Source organism: Perca flavescens, chromosome 1, assembly GCF_004354835.1.
Source record: "Perca flavescens isolate YP-PL-M2 chromosome 1, PFLA_1.0, whole genome shotgun sequence".
NCBI classification, from domain to species: Eukaryota; Metazoa; Chordata; class Actinopteri; order Perciformes; family Percidae; genus Perca; species Perca flavescens.
In genome coordinates this window covers 31,844,578-31,866,886 of record NC_041331.1, presented here as the reverse complement: position 1 = coordinate 31,866,886, position 22,309 = coordinate 31,844,578, and the positions used below count along the sequence as shown (strand labels likewise).

At 44.0% G+C, this 22,309-nt stretch overlaps 1 protein-coding gene across 1 annotated transcript in view; it reads right to left on the bottom strand.

Annotated features, from left to right (window-relative positions):
• The window catches only part of LOC114560393 (RNA polymerase II elongation factor ELL2), a 33,413-nt gene that overhangs the window by 6,572 nt on the left and 4,532 nt on the right, over positions 1 to 22,309 (bottom strand). The window contains exons 3-8 of the mRNA XM_028585738.1: positions 7,480 to 7,610; positions 6,241 to 6,404; positions 2,953 to 3,197; positions 1,709 to 1,833; positions 908 to 1,022; positions 156 to 639 (exon numbers count right to left, since the gene is read on the bottom strand). Coding sequence (XP_028441539.1) covers positions 156 to 639; positions 908 to 1,022; positions 1,709 to 1,833; positions 2,953 to 3,197; positions 6,241 to 6,404; positions 7,480 to 7,610 — 1,264 coding nt within the window. The remainder of the gene's footprint in view (positions 1 to 155; positions 640 to 907; positions 1,023 to 1,708; positions 1,834 to 2,952; positions 3,198 to 6,240; positions 6,405 to 7,479; positions 7,611 to 22,309) is intronic.

Sequence of the window (22,309 nt, the reverse complement as noted above, 5' to 3'; positions counted from 1 at the left end):
GTGTTTGGAGATGGGGCCACTGCCATGTAATAGATCCAATATTCAAACAAAAATAGTAGTATAGTATATGGATGATCGTGGAATATAAAATGTCGTTACAATCTATCTACACTCCTCTTCAGCAATGTGTTGGTTTCAGGATGTGATCAACTTACTGTCAAGTTTGTCCGGGTTCTGCTTGAGATCAGGACTCGTCTCTAACCATTCACTGCCCTTGTTGTCTTTTAACCACTCCCGCTCCTTGTCTTTGTGCTTTTTTGATTTCTTCTTCCTGTGCTGGCTGTTGGCGGGCTGCTGGTAAGCGCAGTCAGAGTCACCGTGTGGTGGCTGGTGGTTTTTTCCTTTGGGTTCTTGCTCTCTGCTCTCTGAGACAGGTGTGTCAGAGGTGTTAGACAGTTTGTGCATTACCGGAAAGCCATTGTGGTCCCCTGGTAAGCCATTCTGGTTATCAGTATGGTTACTTGTCCGTTGAAACTCAGTCTTTGTGTGGAAACTGGGGTTAAGGGTAGGAGCTGCAATTTCATGTCCTTTATTGTTTAAGAGCCCATTTACTGTGGGTGGCTGTTGCAACCTCTGGTCCGCAAGTCTTTGTCTCTTAACAGCTAGCCTTTCCAGTGAGTCAAAAGGCACGGGACGTTTCTGAGAAAGGAAGAAAAAAAAAGTCAATCTGATGTCAAACATACTAAACACCATTCACAACATTTACTTTAACTGACTTCACTTGTACAATGTCAGCAGTCATCAAAATCCAACAAGCCGAAGACAATATTTACTTATTTACATAAACATGCATAGAAAACACATTACACACAATGTGTACTCCGTATAATACAAAAAAGCACCGTTAAAAACAGAGTGGTCCCTTTCACACGTTTAAAGTGTACTAAAAAATATAATGGCCATTTACCACTGCATGCGTTTTTGCTGTGCTGTGATGTAGTGTCGTATCCTCTGAGGCTTTCAGCATAGACACATTTGCTTGAGGATTCCTTGTTTGGTGGCTGATGTGTGGCTGCAACTTCCTGTTTAACAGAAAGAAAGAACAAGACAATTTGCAGATGAGACAAAAAAAATATTACCAACATGGAATTTAGAAAGATTCAACTTTAACTGGAATCACTGCAAAGCTATGAGGATTTACAGGAGAACTAATAATGTTGAGCATTAACAAACATATTTTTGGTTTCTGTACAAGTGCTAATGAACAGTATTTGTACAGAAATGTGTTGGACTAAGAGAACAAGATGTGGAGGAGAGAGTAGAGATAATAGAAACAAAATGGTGCCACTGCCTGCCTAGAGCTGTGAGAAAACATTGTATGTATGTTTATATATATATATATATATATATATATATATATATATATATATATATATATATATATATATATATATATATATATATATATATATATATATACATACATACATACATACACACACACACACACACACACACACACACACACACACATACACATACACACATACATATACATATATATATATATATACACATATACATATATATTTATATATTACTATTTTGTTGACACAATCAACACCAAAATCCCCCCTGGACATATTAAAAAGTGAAGACCCCCTTGCATGTACAATAGAAATAGGCTGTGCAATGTGAGGTAGATTTAATTATCAGTCTGTTCTAACAGCAGAGACGGAATATCCCTTTGGTTGTGCCTCTGACCCACCTGGCCAGCAGCCTGCTGATCAGCTGCCTCTCCTCCTCGCTGTAGCCGGGCCAGTCCCTCTGCACGTGCTTGTAGAAGTCATCCCTCAGCAGGTAGCTGCTGTCTTTGGGATTCACTTTTGCAACCTAAAATAAAATTTACCACATGATGTTACTTTAAACTCCCTTTAAAAGTCTTCAATTTCTTATTTATGGGACAAAATATTTGAAACCTGTTATCTTAGATCATGTGAATTAATGTCCTGGGATTTATGACAAATTGCCTGAGATCTGTCAGATTTAAAAATCCAGTCCTACACATAAATAAAAGAAACAATAATATATAATAACTGTATATAATAGTTATTATATACAATAATATATAATAACTATAAAAGAACTTCCGGTTTTTTAACAGGAAATATTGTTAAAATAAGGTAAACATCCATTTAAATTTATAACTACGCGTACAATACAATTCACACATATACTATTCTTATTGTAACACGGTCACTAACTGGAGTCCTGGACATGCTGAAAGTGGCACATTTACAATCCTGAAAAGCAAAACCATTTCTGAGAGTCTGTTCCCAACTGAGAGTCTCAGGCTTTAACCTCCCCTCTAATCTCGTCAGACTGACTTTTTTTTTTTAAAAGGACATCTATCTTTCTGGGGGCCTTCTGACAGAGTGGCCCGCCCCACTGCAAACACAATCTCTGCAGAGACAATTACAGCATTGACCTAATTACACACACGCACAGACACAAAACCACATGCATGCACACACAGCAACAAGCACAAAGGCAACACACATACACACAGACACACACAGACACACACAGACACACACAGACACACACAGACACACACAGACACACACAGACACACACAGACACACACACACACCTCAAAAATGTATACAGGAAAGTCAGAAAGTAAACGTTTCTAAATTAGATAAGTTCAATTAAAACCCAGCTGGTCCCTGGTTTCTTTCAGTATACGATTCTCATTTTTGCTAGCTGGGGCATTAGGACACTACTTTTTAGATCCTAGGTCACATACACTAAAAAATTGTCAAATTCAACCCAGCCAAAATAATGGTGTGTTTATATACTGTATGTAAGTGTACGGCAGTGTGCAAATGTATAGGTAAAATGTGCTCGGGTGCAAACACAAGGCAACAGTGTCTGCAATGCTTTTCTATGTTATGCATGCATTTAAGTGTTTACATGTGTGCATAGATGCATACACACAAATTATTGTACCTCCTCCAGTATGGCACCAAGCTCGGCCTTGTCCTTGGGGCCGGCTCTTTCTCTTTCCAGCCACAGCAGCAGCTCTGGTTTCCTGTAGGGTTTGAGAGCTAGGAGGTGGATGATACGCTCACTTAAGGGCTTCTGGGCCGGCGTGGTGATACCGCCGTTCCTCCGGTTGTTGGTAGAATGCTTAGGGAAGCTGCTGTCTGATGCAGACAGAGGAGCTGACCTCTTGTGGAACTTGACACATTTACCTGAACACAAAAACGTAGATAGAGAGAACAAGATTTATGTATATGTGATACAGTCAGACAGTGTCATTGTTAAGTATTTGTAGTTGTATATAAAAAAAAAAAAACCCGTTGCTATGCGTTTTACATGCAAAACAATTCTTCACCTTCAAATATGTCTCAGTAATCACAAGAAATCTACTCTACTTAAGATCATTGTAACCGATGTGTAAGCTCTGAGTAAGAAACCTCTATAACAGGACCTCATTTAATGGGTCATTCAAGCATTAAAAAAATAAAGCATCACATTCAAATAACCTCCACTAACCTTTATGTCTAGCTCACACGTACATGTTGGCCTGCAGCTATTTGTCTTTAGATGTAAACACCCCATTGATCATCGCTTACATCTCTGCTGCAGACTGACGGGTCAGTGAAAGCTTGCTCTCTGTGCTAATCCCATTACAGGTTAATCTGTGCTTTAAAGGCCAGCGTGGGGCAGAGGAACATGAAAAGAAGGCTTTCCTTTCAACCACAAAAGTATGTCCTGCCAAGTGATAAGAACTCTATGCGTGATGGTTACTCTGCAGTACTAGCAGCCAATAATGCTGTTAAAAATACACAAAATTATAATAATTATGGTGTGGGATGTATGGAGTGTCAGATGCATGCTCTATAGGTTTTGGCATGCCTGATAATATGCACTGTGTTGATGGGCACCTCCTGAGGCTGAAAGGAGAATGCAGAGTGCAGTTATTAAAGGTTTCCCTAAGGGCCTATATGTTGCTAAGTCATCTTCGCCTTAAGACCTGATGTTACACAATCCACAGTCTAAAATTGGTCTAAACCACACAGAGTTTCATCTTCCCTGGAGCTCCAGCACTGACACAGGGGTCCAGAACCACGCCAAGCAGGTCTCTCTCTCTCTCTCTCTCTCTCTCTCTCAACAGACGGGAACAATGTACTGCTGTTGACAGGGGCAGCAGCAGTATGTATTTTAGCAAACCAAAAAAAATATTAGTTTAAGTATACGCTATATATTTGGATTATTTTCACAGCTTTATCTTGCCGTCAGACAGTCTTTTACAGACAGTCCTTTAGCTCTGCACCTAGACCAGGTAAATGGTCAAGCACCATCATACTTAGAAGAGCTCATAGTACCTTATTGTCCCACTAGAGCACTGCGCTCCCAGAATGCGGGGCTACTTATGGTTCCTAGAGTCTCTGGAAGTAGACTGGGGGCCAGGGCCTTCAGCTATCAGGCTCCAGTATTGTGGAACCAGCTCCCAGTCGGGGTTCGAGAGGCAGACACCGTTACCACATTTAGGAGTAAACTGAAAACCCTCCTCTTTGATAAAGCTTATAGTTAGGGACGAGGAGTTGAAGCGTCCACCTAACCCGGCCCACTGCTTCTCCTCGTAGTCATCAGTTTTTTTTTTTTTTCTATACTGTATAATTAATAATCGAGCGAGAGTAGAGGGAGGCGGTCCAGTACAGCCCGACCCGGTTGGGGGGAGTTCTAGCCCGACCAGGCACCTCTCTTTAACCTGCCTCTCTTAAGTTATGCTATTACAATTCTAGACTGCCGGGGAGGCTGTTCCTCCCTAAGACACACTGAGCTGCTCTCTCATCTCTACTTGTTACTTTTGTATGCATCCTGTCCCAGAAATGCTTGTTACTAATCTAGCTCTGGGGAGTTTACTCCCCGGAGTCCTTATTTCTTCTTCGCAGAGCTATGCTCTGCGATTCTCTGCATTCCGGCTGCATCCTGCTGCGTCCTGGTGCATCCGCAGCCTCCACCCGTGCTCTGCAGCGCCACGTTACATCCCGCTACGCCCTGCTGTGATGTTCCTATGCACAGAGTAGTCAGGATCCGGTATAGGAGACTGCAATACTCAGTATGACACGATGTGCCCTGCTATGACATGAACTTCCACGATAACCTTCAAAGTCAATGTGACTTCTAATGTGACTGTTATCACCACTGTTCATCACGCCCCCAACCGGCCCGTCAGACACCGCCTACCAAGAGTCTGGGTCTGCCGAGGTTTCTTCCTAAAAGGGAGTTTTTTCTTGCCACTGTCGCAATAGCCACTGCTAATGCTTGCTCTTGAGGGAATTACTGTAATTGTTGGGCTTTTGGAATTTATAGAGTGTGGTCTAGACCTACTCTATCTGTAAAGTGTCTCGAGATAACTTTTGTTATGATTTGATACTATAAATAAAATTGAATTGAATTGAATTGAAATTGAATATATGCTCTCTTCAAAGCCACCAGACTCCTTTGATAAAAAGGTCATTTTACCTTACAGAACACAGGAGATGCCTGTCTACTGCTGCCTTGATCAATTAGTTGGCTTGTGTTATTGTTTGACTTTGGTGAATCTGAACTGACCCTTTAAAAACACCAAAGTTTCACAATAACACAAACAAAGTAATCGATCAGGGCAGCAACTTACTAAATAGAACAAACTGGAGTTAGCTTTTAATCTTATTTATAGGACTGAAAATAGGGTCTGTCGAATATATATTCAAATTGTTAAAAAAACAAACAAAAAAACACACCAGATTATGAAAATGTATATTTGAATATTATTCAAATATTGTGACAAAAAAAAAAGCAGCACTACTGCAGCTGTGTTCCTCGCGCATTTGGGTCCGCTGATCCGTAAACGTTCAGCCAACTGTCTGATCACAGCTAGTGAGAATATATTCAAATAAATGTGTTTTCTTAGAAGGAATATTCAAATGTCACTTTTGGCCAATTTTTAAAGCCCTAGTCTGCACATCTGGTTTCATTATGCATCAAAATAGGAAAATATCTGGGTTTCAGTTTAAAGCAATGAATATAGCAATATATTCTCATGTGAGGCAAATATTCCTTTTACTTTTATTGGTGCTATTATATTTCTTTTTTCGTTTTTATATGCCATCATTGTATTCACATTCAATTTGCTGATCGCTCTCCAAGCTTAAAGCTGTTTGGCCTTTCCCCATGAAAATCTGCAGATGTATCATCCTCTGCTCATCTGTTTTTGCTCAACAGAGACCTCTGCTCTATTCTTACTTGGATGTGTGGCTCCGGGTTTGATCTCAATGGCAGAGCGGCTCCAGCTGTCCTTCTCCACCTGAGACATCCTTTCACGAGTCATCTGGTAGGAGTCATCGGTGGCGCACACTGTGATCTTGTCCTGGATGATGCCTTGACCCTCCAGCTGCTCGCAGCCATCACTGCAAAACAAGAACACAGAGCCATTGAACCGCAGGGCTTTCTGCTGGCTGTACAGTAAACTCTGTAAAGACATAAGCCTGTAAGCTGTCTTAGAGCAGCATACCAACATGGACGCCATGCAGAATAAAGTGGCTTTGTGGTGGGAGCTGGCTAAGACAGGTCTATGGTTACTGTATGTCATGTCACACGCCAGATATAATTCTGCAGTCCACTACATATGAGAAAGCCAGATATCTTGGTTCAAATCAGGATAGAGCCTGTGGAAAACCACCAGGATTAGCTTGGCTCCTGCTAGCACACTTGGAAAACAAAGACAAACTTCAGAAAAAAATAAAACATTGAATACATGAAACTGGGCTGCCTTAATGCTGCAAATAAAACAGTAATTCCAAATTCATTTTTTCATATAAAAAAAAAATAAGACCCCTTTTCCCTCTATCCCATTTACATTATCACAACACAATTATATATGTGACCACTGATTATTTCTCCTATTTATCCTCTAAATACCTAAACTAATGTGAGGGCAGGGAGCGCAGGATCTTGCCCTCACACTGTTACGCTGTTTGTCTTGGCTCCAGCAGCTGACTGGAGCCAGAACAAGTTTCGAGTTCAGACCACAATTAGCCATCTGGCAGCAGTAGGACAACAACAGAGCATAACCCTCAGTTTCTAAGCGTATCCACTTCATAAACAAGGCATCACAGGTCTCAGTAATGAGAGGGTCAGCCCAGAGATATACAGGAAATTACAATAACCCTATCCTAAGTACAGCAAGCTAACTGTCTCTCACCATGGCCTCAGAGACGTGGGCACACAGAGAGCTGAAAGACTACTGACTATGATGATGATGAAAAAGGTATCATATTGGGTCACATATGCCACAACCAGTAGATCACATAAAACACTAGGAATCTAAAATTCTTGTGACTGACAGATCTGGAATCTGAGCCTACCCTACAGTTTGGGGTAAAGATTTTCAGAAGAAATAAATTAAAAAGTACTTGATTTGCATTTTAATGCATGAACATACACTAGGCAAAAATAACAATTTTCAGCTGATTAACTCCATACCTTGAAACATATTGATGGATGCAGTCAAAGCTGGCTTGAGGCTGGTCTTTGCTGTCGCTGGATAAGTAGAAGGAGAAGACGCGAAGAGCGGAAGCCAACTCTGGTGTGGGTGTTGTTGGGATCTTGATATACTACGCAGAAATACAGAACACAGTCAGATTTGACTAAAAACATACAGGCCAACAAACATATTGGAAGATGATTGGCATACTATTGCATAAACAGACAAAACACACACTGTTTTTATAAGGCTTTTGTCTGTTATTGTTTCACAGGCCTGGTACCAGTATTTAAAACTTTTCAGTGTTTCCTTAAGACATCTTGAGTTCATGCATTTTTTTTTGTTATCTGTCAACTTGTTGTAGGGCAATAAGCAATTATTTACTCGGCAGAATTTCAGAGATAACTGCTGCCAAATGAATCGTAGCCAAGAGCTAGAAAATAAATCAATAAGTTTAATTTTTTCACAACTTGACGACATACAGCAAAGACTAGACTCTGACATGTAGTTTTAAAGGTTACTAAGTAGATAGTTCACCCTCAAATAACACAAAGTCTAAAAGCCTGATAGTAGCTACTAGAGGCTGCACTGTTGAATGGAACAAACAGCATACTGACAATTATGCCATTGCTGCTGACAATTTCTAGAGCCATACCACTAGTGGGCATAACAATACACATATAGGTTGTAAAAAATAAAAAAAAAATAAAAAAGATTACCATTGGAATTTAACTGATTTATCCTCATGGGAGCACAAATTTACTTAAAGTTAATGGCTGTTAACGCAATAGATTATGAGATATGCCGTTTGTCTATATTATATTCTGGCCTGATGATGGCAACAGGAAGAAAGCTCATAGAGTTTCTGAAAATGAAAAGATTCAAACAATGATTTTAAAAACGGTGCCGGTGCCTAAATGAAGACCACAAAACAACAGTCTGTCACATTAAAGAACGGCTCGTTTTTTGTTGATTTATTTAAAATGAGGCACTGAAATCTGCGTTATCATTCAATCGTTCAGTCGTTCAGGAAACGGCGACATATTGGCATCGGGTTTCGGTACCCAACCCTAGGGGAGCATGGATGTGCTCTGTACATGTTAATGACACTCTGACCATCAGATGTAGAGATTTCTTTCATGCTATTGTTTGTTCATCAAACACGAGTACAGTCTGATAAAATGCTCCTCAGAGATTGGTAAAATTGCAATTAATCCAGTTGACACGATGGCGCAGAGATGTTCACGAGTCATTTTTTGGAAGTCCAAGTCGAGTCTCAAGTCTATGAGCTCGAGTCCAAGTCAAGTCTCAAGTCTTTGAGGGACAAGTTCAAGTCAAGTCTCAAGTCTCTGGCCATCTGATCTGTCCCATGAATCTTATGAATTCAAAGCATATCCAGACAGTACAGTATTCAAATCAGTTGTGGGATAACTTTATGGGGTCTACTTAACACATCCCTCTAGCCCTCGGACCTGGTGAAATATTAACCTAAGTCTGTCACATCATATGGATACAACTATAAAGATACAATGTGCCTGTTCCCAGCATTAGCACAACACTTTGCGATGGTTAGCTTGTTTCCTGTGATGATATATGCTAAATATAACGTCTCTTTCATTAAAAAAAATGTCTTACGTCGAAGTGGAAATCAAGAGAATAGTGGCAGCGCCACACCAGTTACAGAACAACATGCATCTCACCATCAGTCCAAATTGCGCACAATAAGCAGTTTGAACTCACTGATGTAATGCCATTTATTTTCTAAGTGTTAGTAGGCTCAGTGAAACTGAGTCCAGCGTGAGGGAGATCCGACTCAGAGGAGGAGAGGTTAGTGAGGCCAGCGTCTCCACGGCAGGTGACCATGTGCACGGATCCGCTGCGCCACGCATGGATGAAATAATTAAATAGTAAATAGGACTACAGTAACAGAAATATGTGCAGAATTAAGACCCAGTGTTTGGTGGACCGGGGTACACCTTGTACACGTAATCGCTTACAAATCATCCACGGGATCAATTACGCATCACATGAGTTTGCCCACCCGACACAGCGTTTGTTCCTGGGGAGATGGATCCGTGCGTCCCGCCTCCTGTGCGCCATGGATGTCTGAGGCTCAGCAACTACTAACTATAAAGATATAATTTGCCTGTTCCCAGCATTAGCACAACACTTTGCGATGGTTAGCTTGTTACTTGTGATGATATATGCTAAATATAACGTCTCTTTCACATTAGGGTGTGAATGACTGACCTATTTAGGTGCGTTTTGAGATGCCTGATGAAGTCTGATGTTGATCCGGCATAATTTTTCTTGGTGTCACACACCTTGCATGTAGCTGTTGGCTTACTGCCACTGTTTACAAAGTTATTGAAAACAAAACTAATGACAAAAGGCAAGGCAAGTTAACTCCGGGAGGACTTGGTGTCACCATCGTCAATGTATTTTTTTAATATGCGAGTGTGCAAACATAAGGCATAATGCATGCGTTATTGCACATTATGGCAAAGGGCAGGGGACACACAGCTCGTCATACGTTTCCCCAACATATATGCGCCAATAAAAGAAAATAGAAATACATGAATAAATTTAAAAAGCAATAATTGCATGAAAACATGTTGTTGACGAGTCTTGAAGCTCGAGTCTGAAGTCTTTTGGGTCAAGTCTGAAGTCTTTTGGGTCGAGTCCGAGTCAAGTCTGAAGTCAGCCGTTTGTGCGACTTAAGTACGACTCGAGTCCATGTCTCAGACTCGAGTCCCCATCTCTGCGATGGCATGTCTTAGGTCAGAGTACATAAAGAAATGACATGCATGACCTGATCATCTGGGAGATAATGAGAACTTGTGAACAAGTAGTGCAACAGTTTGACTAGAATGCACTTGGTTTATAATGGATAAGCTATGGGAAAATCTTCCAATAAAGTGAAGTTCCATATGCCTTTGGTAAACACGGATGGCAATTCACCACTTGCAGATCTTGCCACACACACACACACACACACACACACACACACACACACACACACACACACACACACACACACACACACACACACACACACACACACACACACACACACACACACACGGGTAAACAGTGTTTTTAAGAGTTTGCTCCACTGAGGCATCCATGCGATCTCCTGGCAGACTCAGTGGAGCGCAGCAGAGCCAAGGCTGCAACCTCCAGGGCAGACAAATGCACACACGAACACACGCAGAGACCCATAATAACAGATCGAGAAAAATAAGGATCAGAAAAAAGGAAGAATCTACACTGATTTGACCACTGCAAAAGATGTAATTGCACGTTTGTAAAAGCAGAATTCTGAAATACTTTCATTTAGCTCTATGGGAAATTTTCAGCACTACATTCCAGGAGTTTTAAGGGGCACATGATTGAGAGGAAGAGAAAAATGGATACAGAGAGAGACTCTAGCTAGTCAGGAGCTACAGTTAATATAGTACGGTAAGTAAGTTAAATCTCCCAGTGAAAGGTCCTCGTGCAGAGGAGAGCCACACAAGTATTCTTCACTGCATCCTAACTGTGGTGGTGAGGTCAGCAGTTTCTCAGCAATCCCATTCTTCATGCTGCAGGCAGCTGTGCCATTTTGGGGTGGGAAACAGCTTTAAGAGTTAAGTCAACATGGGGGATTTCCTCTACTTTCTCCTGTTGTGTCCCTCACCCCCACATGATGCCAACCCACTCATCCAACCATGTCTCCACCTGTATATGTGCATGTGACACTTGCATCCATGATCTCAAATTACTGTGTATACAGTTTTCAGTACGTTATATTCAACAGTAAAAATATATATCACACAGTGATGTTGCTACTGTAGGTACGCGCCCTGCGTCTCTGATGCATTAAAATCCGAAATGACACAAAAACGTGCGCGTGCAAACCCCCACACACACACACACACACACACACACACGAACGCTAGACCCGAGACGCTCTGTCTCCCACGTGCAGCTTCAGTCTGAACAGAGCACCGTGTTGGTGGGCTGTATTGTCGAGTCTGAAATCCTGTCACAGCCTGCAATCAACACAAGGCAAATGCATTGTGTGCATTTTTAACACTATATCAATTGTATGTAGTTTCTTAAAGCTTTGATGGTAATACTGTTAGCATGTTAATGACAGGAGCTGCTGCATATATCTATTCCAGGATGTCTCCTATGAAATTAGAATGTATGTCAAAGGGGCCTGAAAACATTACTTTAAATAAAAAAAGTCTACCTGTAGCTCTACTTTGATCTGAGTGAGAGGATAAATTGAGCCATCTGGGGGTAAACGGACCATCTAACTTTTTAAGACCATTGAACAATTAAAAACGATTATTCAATATTCCATTCATCAAAGTTGCAGGGTAATGCCCCGCTGCACAGGTCTATACATGCAGGCTTTCACCACAGGAATTTACACAAGCTATAAACGGCTGAGCTATGTTAGCACTGAAAGATACAGACCATTTTGCTTATAGTGTGTTTGACATAACTTATGATTCAATGTGTCTTGTTTGGGATTGTGTAATATTTGCCTGTGGGTATGCCTTCAATGATACACACTTAAAGCCTATAGGTTAATGCTGGGTGTCTCATTGTAGCGAGTTAAGGTCATAAACATGTTGTCATCACACTGGAGAGCTCCCCAGAGGGATTATTTCTCACCATGAGACAGTTTTGTTAACATTTCACAAGATGATAAAAGTACTTAATGACTACTAAGCCATACCCATTAACTACATAGTAACAAAGTTTAAAGCCTTGTTATTTCAACAACCAATGTGGGGATATAAAAAAAAGATGGTGATGTATATACAAATGTCCCAGTGTCCCCATTTTATACCTACAAACTTGTTTAGGTTATCTCCCTCCTCCGATTGTGAAATCTTGAATTAGTTGTGAAACAAGAGAAACAGCTGTTAGTCCGAGCTTCATAAAAAAAAAAAAAAAAAAGTTTTAGTTCGGTACAAACAGGTTTAAAATAATCGAATTCCATCCATCCATCCATCCATCCATCTTCGTCCGCTTATCCGGTGTCGGGTCGCGGGGGGAGCAGCTCCAGCAGGGGACCCCAAACTTCCCTTTCCCGAGCAACATTAACCAGCTCCGACTGGGGATCGGCGTTCCCAGGCCAGGTTGGAGATATAATCCCTCCACCTAGTCCTGGGTCTTCCCGAGGCCTCCTCCCAGCTGGACGTGCCTGGAACACCTCCCTAGGGGAGGCGCCCAGGGGCATCCTTACCAGATGCCCGAACCACCTCAACTGGCTCCTTTCGACGCAAAGGAGCAGCGGCTCTCTCCGAGCTCCTCACGGATGACTGAGCTTCTCACCCCTATCTCTAAGGGAGACGCCAGCCACCCTCCTGAGGAAACCCATTTCGGCCGCTTGTACCCTGGATCTCGTTCTTTCGGTCATGACCCAGCCTTCATGACCATAGGTGAGGGTAGGAACGAAAACTGACCGGTAGATCGAGAGCTTTGCCTTCTGGCTCAGCTCTCTTTTCGTCACAACGGTGCGATAGATTGAATGCAATACCGCACCCGCTGCGCCCGATTCTCCGACCAATCTCCCGCTCCATTGTCCCTCACTCGCGAACAAAACCCCAAGGTACTTGAACTCCTTCACTTGGGGTAAGGACTCATTCCCTACCTGGAGAAGGCATTCCATCGGTTTCCTGCTGAGAACCATGGCCTCCGATTTAGAGGTGCTGATCCTCATCCCAACCGCTTGACATTCGGTTGCGAACCGATCCAGTGAGTGCTGAAGGTCGCAGGCCGATGATGCCATCAGGACCACATCATCTGCAAAGAGCAGCGATGAGATCCCCAGCCCACCAAACTGCAACCCTCCCCACCCCGACTACGCCTCGATATCCTGTCCATAAATATTACAAACAGGATTGGTGACAAAGCGCAGCCCTGGCGGAGGCCAACCCTCACCTGAAACGAGTCCGACTTACTACCGAGAACCCGGACACAGCTCTCACTTTGGTCATACAGAGATTGGATGGCCCTGAGTAGAGACCCCTCACCCCATACTCCCGCAGCACCTCCCACAGTATCTCCCGGGGACCCGGTCATACGCCTTCTCCAAATCCACAAAACACATGTAGACCGGTTGGGCATACTCCCAGGCTCCCTCCAGGATCCTTGCGAGAGTGAAGAGCTGGTCCGTTGTTCCACGACCAGGACGGAATCCGCATTGTTCCTCCTCAACCCGAGGTTCGACTATCGGCCGAACCCTCCTTTCCAGCACCTTGGAGTAGACTTTACCAGGGAGGCTGAGAAGTGTGATACCCCTATAATTGGCACACACCCTCTGGTCCCCCTTTTAAAAAGAGGAACCACCACCCCAGTCTGCCACTCCTTTGGCACCGTCCCAGACTTCCACGCAATGTTGAAGAGGCGTGTCAACCAGGACAACCCTCCACACCCAGAGCCTTGAGCATTTCTGGACGGATCTCATCAATCCCGGGGCTTTGCCACTGTGTAGTTGTTTGACTACATCAGTGACTTCCGCCTGGGAAATCGGCGACAATCCCCGTTATCCTCCAGCTCTGCCTCTAACATAGAGGGCGATTAGTCGGATTCAGGAGTTCCTCAAAGTGCTCCCTCCACCGCCCTATTACCTCCTCAGTGGAGGTCAACAGTGTCCCATCCTTACTGTACACAGCTTGGATGGTTCCCCGCTTCCCCCTCCTGAGGTGGCGAACAGTTTTCCAGAAACACTTTGGTGCCGACCGAAAGTCCTTCTCCATGTCTTCTCCAAACTTCTCCCACACCCGCTGCTTTGCCTCTTTCACGGCAGAGGCTGCAGCCCTTCGGGCCCTTCGGTACCCTGCAACTGCCTCCGGAGTCCTCCGAGATAACATATCCCGGAAGGACTCCTTCTTCAGTCGGACGGCTTCCCTGACCACTGGTGTCCACCACGGTGTTCGTGGGTTACCGCCCCTTGAGGCACCTAAGATCCTAAGACCACAGCTCCTCGCCGCAGCTTCAGCAATGGAAACTTTGAACATTGTCCACTCGGGTTCAATGCCCCCAGCCTCCACAGGGATGCACGAAAGAGCTCCGCCGGAGGTGTGAGTTGAAAGTCTGTCGGACAGGGGCCTCCTCCAGACGTTCCCAATTTACCCGCACTACACGTTTGGGCTTGCCAGGTCTGTCCAGAGTCTTCCCCCACCCCCTGACCCAACTCACCACCAAATGGTGATCGGTTGACGGCTCCGCCCCTCTCTTCACCCGAGTGTCCAAAACATACGGCCTCAGATCAGATGAAACGATTATGAAATCGATCATTGACCTTCGGCCTAGGGTGCTCTGGTACCAGGTACACTTATGAGCATCCCTATGTTCGAACATGGTGTTCGTTATAGACAATCCATGACTAGCACAGAAGTCCAACAACAAACAACCACTCTGGTTTAGATCAGGGAGGCCGTTCCTCCCAATCACGCCTCCAGGTGTCTCCATCATTGCCCACGTGTGCGTTGAAGTCCCCAGCATAACAATGGAGTCCCCACTGGAGCCCCATGCAGGACTCCAGTCAAGGTCTCCAAGAAGGCCGAATACTCCGAACTCCTGTTTGGTGCATATGCACAAACAACAGTCAGAGTTTTCCCCCACAACCCGCAGGCGTGGGAGGCGACCCTCTCGTCCACCGGGGTAAACTCCAACACAGCGGCGCTCAGCCGGGGCTTGTGAGTATCCCCACACCCGCCCGGCGCCTCACACCCTGGGCAACTCCGGAGAAGAAAAGAGTCCAACCCCTATCCAGGAGTATGGTTCCAGAACCCGAGACTGTGCGTGAGAGGTAAGCCCCACCAGATCTAACCGGTAGCGCTCCACCTCCCGCACCAGTTCCGGCTCCTTCCCCACAGAGAGGTGACGTTCCACGTCCCCAGAGCCAGCGTCTGCCGCCCGGGTCTGGTCCGTCGAGGCCCCTGACCTTCACTGCCACCCATGTGGCATCGCACCCGACCCCAACGGTTCCTCCCACAGGTGGTGGGCCCATGGGCTGGAGAGATGGGAGCCACGTAGCTTGTTCGGGCTGTGCCCGGCCGGGCTCCGTGGCAAACCCGGCCACCAGGCGCTCGCCGACGAGCCCGCCGTCTGGGCCTGGCTCCAGACGGGGGCCCCGGGCTTCCTCCGGGCAGGGTCACTCCATCTCTACCTTGCTTCTTCATTGGGGTTTTTGAACCATTCTTTGTCTGGCCCCTCACCTGAGACCACTTTGCCTTGGGAGACCCTACCAGGAGCACAAAGCTCCAGACAACACAGCCCTCAGGTTCACAGAGACACACAAACCTCTCCACCACGATAAGGTGATGGTTCACGGAGAACCGAATCGAATTCCGACAAGTGCTAAAAAGATTTGCCAATAAATCAATTGGTTGGATCAATCTAATAAACAATAGGGCGGTCAAATGACAGGGCAAACGTACAATGAGATACAGTACATAACTACTTGTGTAGGTATTTTATATCAACATAAACATCCCTTTTAAAATATTCACATACTTACATATTACAAAAAAACTAACAAAATAATGTCCTGTAGCTTAAAACTTAATTTAAAGACCACAGACCTCTCGCTCTTTCTCCACTATGGTTGGTGCTAGACTAGTCTCGCATTGCCAGACCTTCCTTCACAGCGCTGCGGAGGAGGGTCTGGCTAGTCCACAGAGCATTTCGGGATGGGAGAAAAACGTGCTCTGGTTTATTGGCATTTCTTTAAACCAATCACAATCGTCTTGGGCGGTGCTAAGGTCTGCTCAGAGCCACCGTGCCGCCTCAAAATAGCCTCGGGATGGAACTCCTTTTGGTGTAACGTGTACGTTCAAAAGTTGTTTTAGTCCTGGGAGAGAAAACTCTAATTGGACAGATAGTCTAGCTAGATTAGTCCTTAGCTAGTCCTCATAAATCGACCAGAGTTTAAAATTCCAACACAAAGAAAGCAGAAGGAAAAAGACATCGGCGAAAAGACATGCATCCGGCGGAATTTCCTGTGGCACCGGAGCAATCCCGCAAGTGGAATGTCGTGAATATAGACTAGTGCTAGACTGAGTCCCATAGCAAGCTAGCAAACGTCCTTCATCGCCATTACTTCTTTGCCATTTGCCTGGTGTATCACCAGCTTTAGACTCTTTGCAGTTCAGTCGGTTGGGACTGCAGGAAGTTTAACTAGGACTGAGTAATGTGGACTCTTGTCATTTCACAGGAACATAATATGGGAGGGAGCAAATCTGTAAAAAAGGTAAGAACTACAACAAAGTTTTTTTTTTTAACAGAATCAGCTGGATAAGCCTGTGAGTTCACACATCTCTATTTTGAGGATGGCTGGAAGAGCTGCAGATGTAAAGCACTTCTAGGTGAAAATTAAAGGTTTTAAATAAGTTGGAACTGAAAGGTTATGCTTATTAAGTCAAAATCTATTTTTGATACAAAGCCTGTGCCACTCAGTCAGTGAAGGGATCCTCCAATCTTCCTTCACAGTAACAACGATGAATATTTTATGGACTGTGTTCACTGGATCATGCCATCACAAGATTTCATCTGATGCAAATGCCCAGTGATGCATCACACCCAGGAGCACTGGATGGCATCAATCCAGTTGTGACTGCTTGTATGACCTCCACGGGCAGACTTCAAGACGCCCGCTGTGCAAACTACAACAAGCACTCTCGTTCCCAGCCGCTGGGGCCCGCACTAAAGCCTGGTGCATTCTCCTGAGAGGCACACAAGTCAAACACACAGAGGCGCTCTGACAAAAAGACTAGGCACTTAAAGAATTCAACTGACCGTGAATAATGAAATATTTATTGTCTTCCTTTCAAGTAAAATATTCAGGGGATCTGTAGGTTGCTTCTGATCAATTCTTGAATCAAGCAAAAAGAAAACTGGAGCAACAAAACAAGCCTAAATGAAGTTAACATTACAGTTACGCGTGAACACACTTGCTAGGCTTGGGACGGTGTATGCATTTTCAAACCAATTTGATATTAAGCCAAACATCGGACCGGCTGGTGAAAAGTAAACCAGGGATTATTTGCTTGGGAATGACGATGAGATGGAACCGTTACTGAAAGGTATGTAAGCAACCTAACTGATAAGACTTACTGACATAAGTCATCAATTAAAAAGGTCTCTGTTTCTGCCTGTCCAGACTACAACGCAACCCCGCAGTTTGCTAAACAGGGTCGGCAGCGTTTCTAAATGTCTCAGTTTTAGGGGCTCGGAAACACCGGAGTAGTGTGGACGCGAGGCGTAAACGTAGGAAAAGATATGCGTTTTTAAACAAAAACGTATTAGTGTGGATGAAGCTATAATAATACATTCTTGAACCCAAACCATGGCAACTGGAGCCTTCCAACTTCACATATTCACCCCAAGACAAGCCAGTCTTATCCCTGAACCTACCTCTGTCACTCCTCACATTCTGCATTTAATTCACATTTTAATTAATGCAGCTCCGACAGTCTTATCCTGGTGGTTCAGTCTTTTCACTGTTTCCTCCTCTACCTTCATCAACAGAAAATATCAAGCCTTTCCCATTTTTATTTTGCGCCATCAATCTTCCTCAAAGGTGTTACTGCTTGCGTATGCCGGTGTGTCCATCCGTTTTCTCGGTCTACAAGCTTCACAACTTTTTGCTTCAATACAGTGGTTTACTTGCTGAAGTCTGCCAGACTTCTTTCAAGTTTTATAATTTCGATCATCATCATCATTTAGAGCAAAAGGAAAATTATCTAAAGGCTTATTCTATATGCAGATGTTGGTGGTGCATATAAAAATTAGAACACAGTCTTGTGAGGAGGTCTACTCAGCCTCATTTAACTATAAAGGCAGGAATCTCTGTCTGTGTGAATGAGTGTGCTTGTCTGTGCACACTTGGCGGGTGTTGGCTGGGTACCCAATAAACATGGCGTGTCAAATGTGGTGCAGTTTGGACACACAAGATGTTCAATATTAATAAACTGTGACTAAACCATAGTAGGGCGCGCTCTGTGCAGCAGTGGGAGGTGGCATATCAGGACTCTGCGGATTGACTCAAGCAGGTCTTCACCTGTCCGTCTTCTGTGGTTTTAACTTCGCTGCGAGGGAGGAGGCAGTCATAAAATAAAAAACTGATGGAGTCAACAAATTAAGCAAAAAGAAGATAAAAGCAGGTCATGTACTGTTCGCCGCACAGTCCCGCTCTGAGGAGGTCCCAAATAGCTAGTTGATAGAAAAGGACGCTTCTACTAGCTTTGCTAGGGGACACAACTATGTCATGACAGGTGTACTGATCAGGATCCAAAGAAGCGCACACCTGGCAAAGTACTCAAAACTGCCTCTGTGGTAGTTCTCACTACAGTAGGTGTCTCCAGGACACACGCAAAGTGAAAACAATACCAGCGTCGCTGTAGCAGCTGGTAACAACACCTGTGTGCACGCACCACTTTAAAAACAGTATCCACCGAGGCAAATACACACCAAACAAAAATCATACTGCCGTAACAAATGGGGTTGCAATTTTGGTGCACAGTGTTCACTTAAATGTCCTTTTCTGAGCTTCTATATCTCTGTATACTGACTGAACAGGACGCTCCCTCCATTTCACACACGCATAAACGAGCACACATTCGTCACTTCAGGCCTAGATTATTTTTATTGACGATCTTGCTATATTAGTCATGTTGGAAAACAGGAACACGTGAAGAAATATAAAATCTTCACCCCACCAGCTAATGCAGAGAACGCAGCAGCAGCAGTTTAAGGTTTGGTGAGTCATTACCTGCAGCTCTAAATGTCACCTCTGTGCATAAACCAGAAATACAGTGATATCTGTAATTGTGTGTTTACACTTCATTCTGCAACTGTGAAGCCTGCATGTGGGTGTGTGTCAGTGTATTTCAAAAAATTTCGGTGGTATTCATGCCACTGTGCGTGTACAAAACACAATAATGTAATCTGTTTTAAGATATAAAACAATAACAATTTAAGGTACTGAGATGACAAATAGAATGTTTTCATCTTAATTCTTTGACAAATTAGGGTAGCTGTTACATCTTCATCCTAAATGGCTTTAATATCAGCACATTTAAAAAGAGGGAAGAGGAAACTCAGTTAATCTATCATGTTTATTAGGTTTCTTTTGCCTTTGCCTCACTCTGACCTCTGTGACATTTAATAAAAGCACTAGAAAGCAGACTAAACGTGCAACAATATTATTGAAAGACAAATAATCACTTAATTGGTTAATTGTTAACTGGGTTACGGTTACTTCAATAGTATTATTGGTTTGTGTACACACACTAAGTGAGCGCAGACAAGAGCGCTCATCTTACTAGTAGTCCTTATAATACTTACTACACTTAGTCTGTAGAACCAGTTTAAAAAAAGAATTCCATTTACATTATTATCTGTGATAAGCAAAGGCAACTGGACTTGCTACAAATCCTTGAAGATGTTTTGCCTTTTATCCAAAAGGCTTCTTCAGTTCGGAGCTGGCTCTTCAGAACTCCAGTTGCCTTTGCTTATCACAGAGAACTACCATGACCTGGATGACTGAGAACCTTCACATTTACATTTATTATTCCTCTAAACATATTTTGGTTTACCGTTTCTCTTCTGATCTTGTCTTATTTTTTAAATCGCTGTTTTGTGGACACACCAGCCTGTTAAGATAACCTCTGAACTTATGTGGTCTTGAACCACAAGACTACTCACTACAATGACGTTGCATCATATTTGAATTTTCCACCTGACAAATACTTGCCAAGTAACACAGAAAACTGCCCTTCTATCAGCAGTTGACACAATAAAAGTAAAGACTGTCTGTATATGTGGCGTCAGTATCTTAATGAGCCACAGTTCGCTCTTGACTGTTGTAAATGTCTCCACATGTTGAAGACGCAGGACGGGAGAGGCTCATTTTCCTGTCTTTATCAAACTATAAAGTTGATTGGAAAAAAAAACAAAAAACTGAGAAGTCTGCTGTCGGTGCACAGGGCTTATGTTTCCTGCTAGCTTTTGGATGAATGTGGGGTCTGGGTGTAGATCTCATGCAGGCTATTGTTTCCACATCCTCTGCAGCCTGAGTAATGGCCTTCTGAAAACAGGCTGTCTTTTGTTCTGGCCTCCTCGGCTCCAGAGTGGGATGCCATGGCACTGCTTCCCCTTTCTGGTTGATAGGAGGAGAGGGAGGAGGTGCCGGAGGAGAAGGAGGGAGTGAAACCTGTCGCCACCACCGCTGTCTCTTATCAGCAGGAGGCAAGTCACTCCGGGCCTGGTGCTAATGCAAACTCTGTGCGCGCGTGTGTGTGTGTGTGTGTGTGTGTGTGTGTGTGTGTGTGTGTGTTAATCCAGCGTGAGCAAAGAGAGGCTCAGCTCCAGCTCCTCTCACCAGGGTGTAATCGGCATTACTGCCACTCAAGGACTGAGGAGGGAGAAAGGCCAACGTCTAGCTATCAGCCAAACATCTCCGCCACTGGCTTAGAGACACACAAAGACAGACAAACACAAACACACAAAAAGCTCAGACAGCTAGCCAGACACCAGCCTCATCCTCACTAAACACTACTTCTCATCATCTCATCACAAACAAAAGAGAAGAATCATTCCCAGGGCCACAAGTTGACACATGCCATTTAAGAAGAGCCCCCTCCACAATGGAGGACAGCGATACAAAACACAATGTGTGTCTGTGTCTCCGGCCGAGTGGAGCAAGAAGGGACGGGGGGCAGCAGAGAAGGACGTACAAAGAGAGAAACTAGAGAATTTGCATGTTTTCGTGTGTGTTTATGATCCCACAGTTAATCAGTCAATGCTTGGAGCTACGCCGTGTCTTCTCTCTAGCTGAGTTACACATGCTGGCACTGGGTGATTAATGTGGCTGCCTTGAGTGGGAGACAGTGCATGAAGTCAAGCCTTAGCCTGTAATCGCCTTCCATTCCTTTTCATTTGCAATTTCACAGAGGGATAGAGCTGCTGCCAGAGCTGCAAGCTCCAGTATTTGGGGGAGAGGAAGTTGAGCATTAAGGAGGAGGAGGGAGGCTAGGAAGGGTGCTATGCCACAAGCATCCCCCGAGGTTTCCCCTCCAATGCCAAGGACGATACGTCTCTGGCAGGTGCCTGAGGGCCAAACTGTCAACTTCAACAAATTGTGGGTCATTGTGTCTGACAAAATCCCCCTCCTTCTCTTAAGCTAGGTGTCGGTATTGGTATCGGGACTAAAAAAGTCCCGATACCAATACCAATACCAGTGTTTAATTATTAAGCTGTATGCCTCACTTTGTGGAAGTGACTGGGCTCAATCGTTCACGTGTAAGGTAGTCTCTCCTCCAAAGCGCGCTGAAGGAGGGTCTGGCTACTCCACATAGCATTCGGGGATGGTAGGAAAACGTGCTCTGGTTTAATGGCATTTCTTTAACCCAATCAGAATTATCATGGGCGGTGCTAAACTCCACAGAGAGCCGCTGCAAAATAGTCGTGCGAGAGAAAACTCAGATTGGACAGATAGTTTGGCTAGCTGTCTCAATTTACCCTGCAGAGATCTGAGGAGCAGTCAACAATAGTCCTCATAAATCCACAGAATTTAAAATTCCAACACAAAGAAAGTGGAAGGAAACAGAAAAGACATGCATCCGGCGGAATTTCCTGCAGCACCGGAGCAGTCCCGGCAGTGGAACCCGAAGGATGTGTAAGGCAACATCAGGCTTGATCATTGCTTTTTGAACTTTGTTAAACAAAATGTAACAAATGAATACATGGATATAAATTATAAATAATAATAATAATAATAATAATAATAATAATAAGTCATGCACCAACAACTTGGTAAAA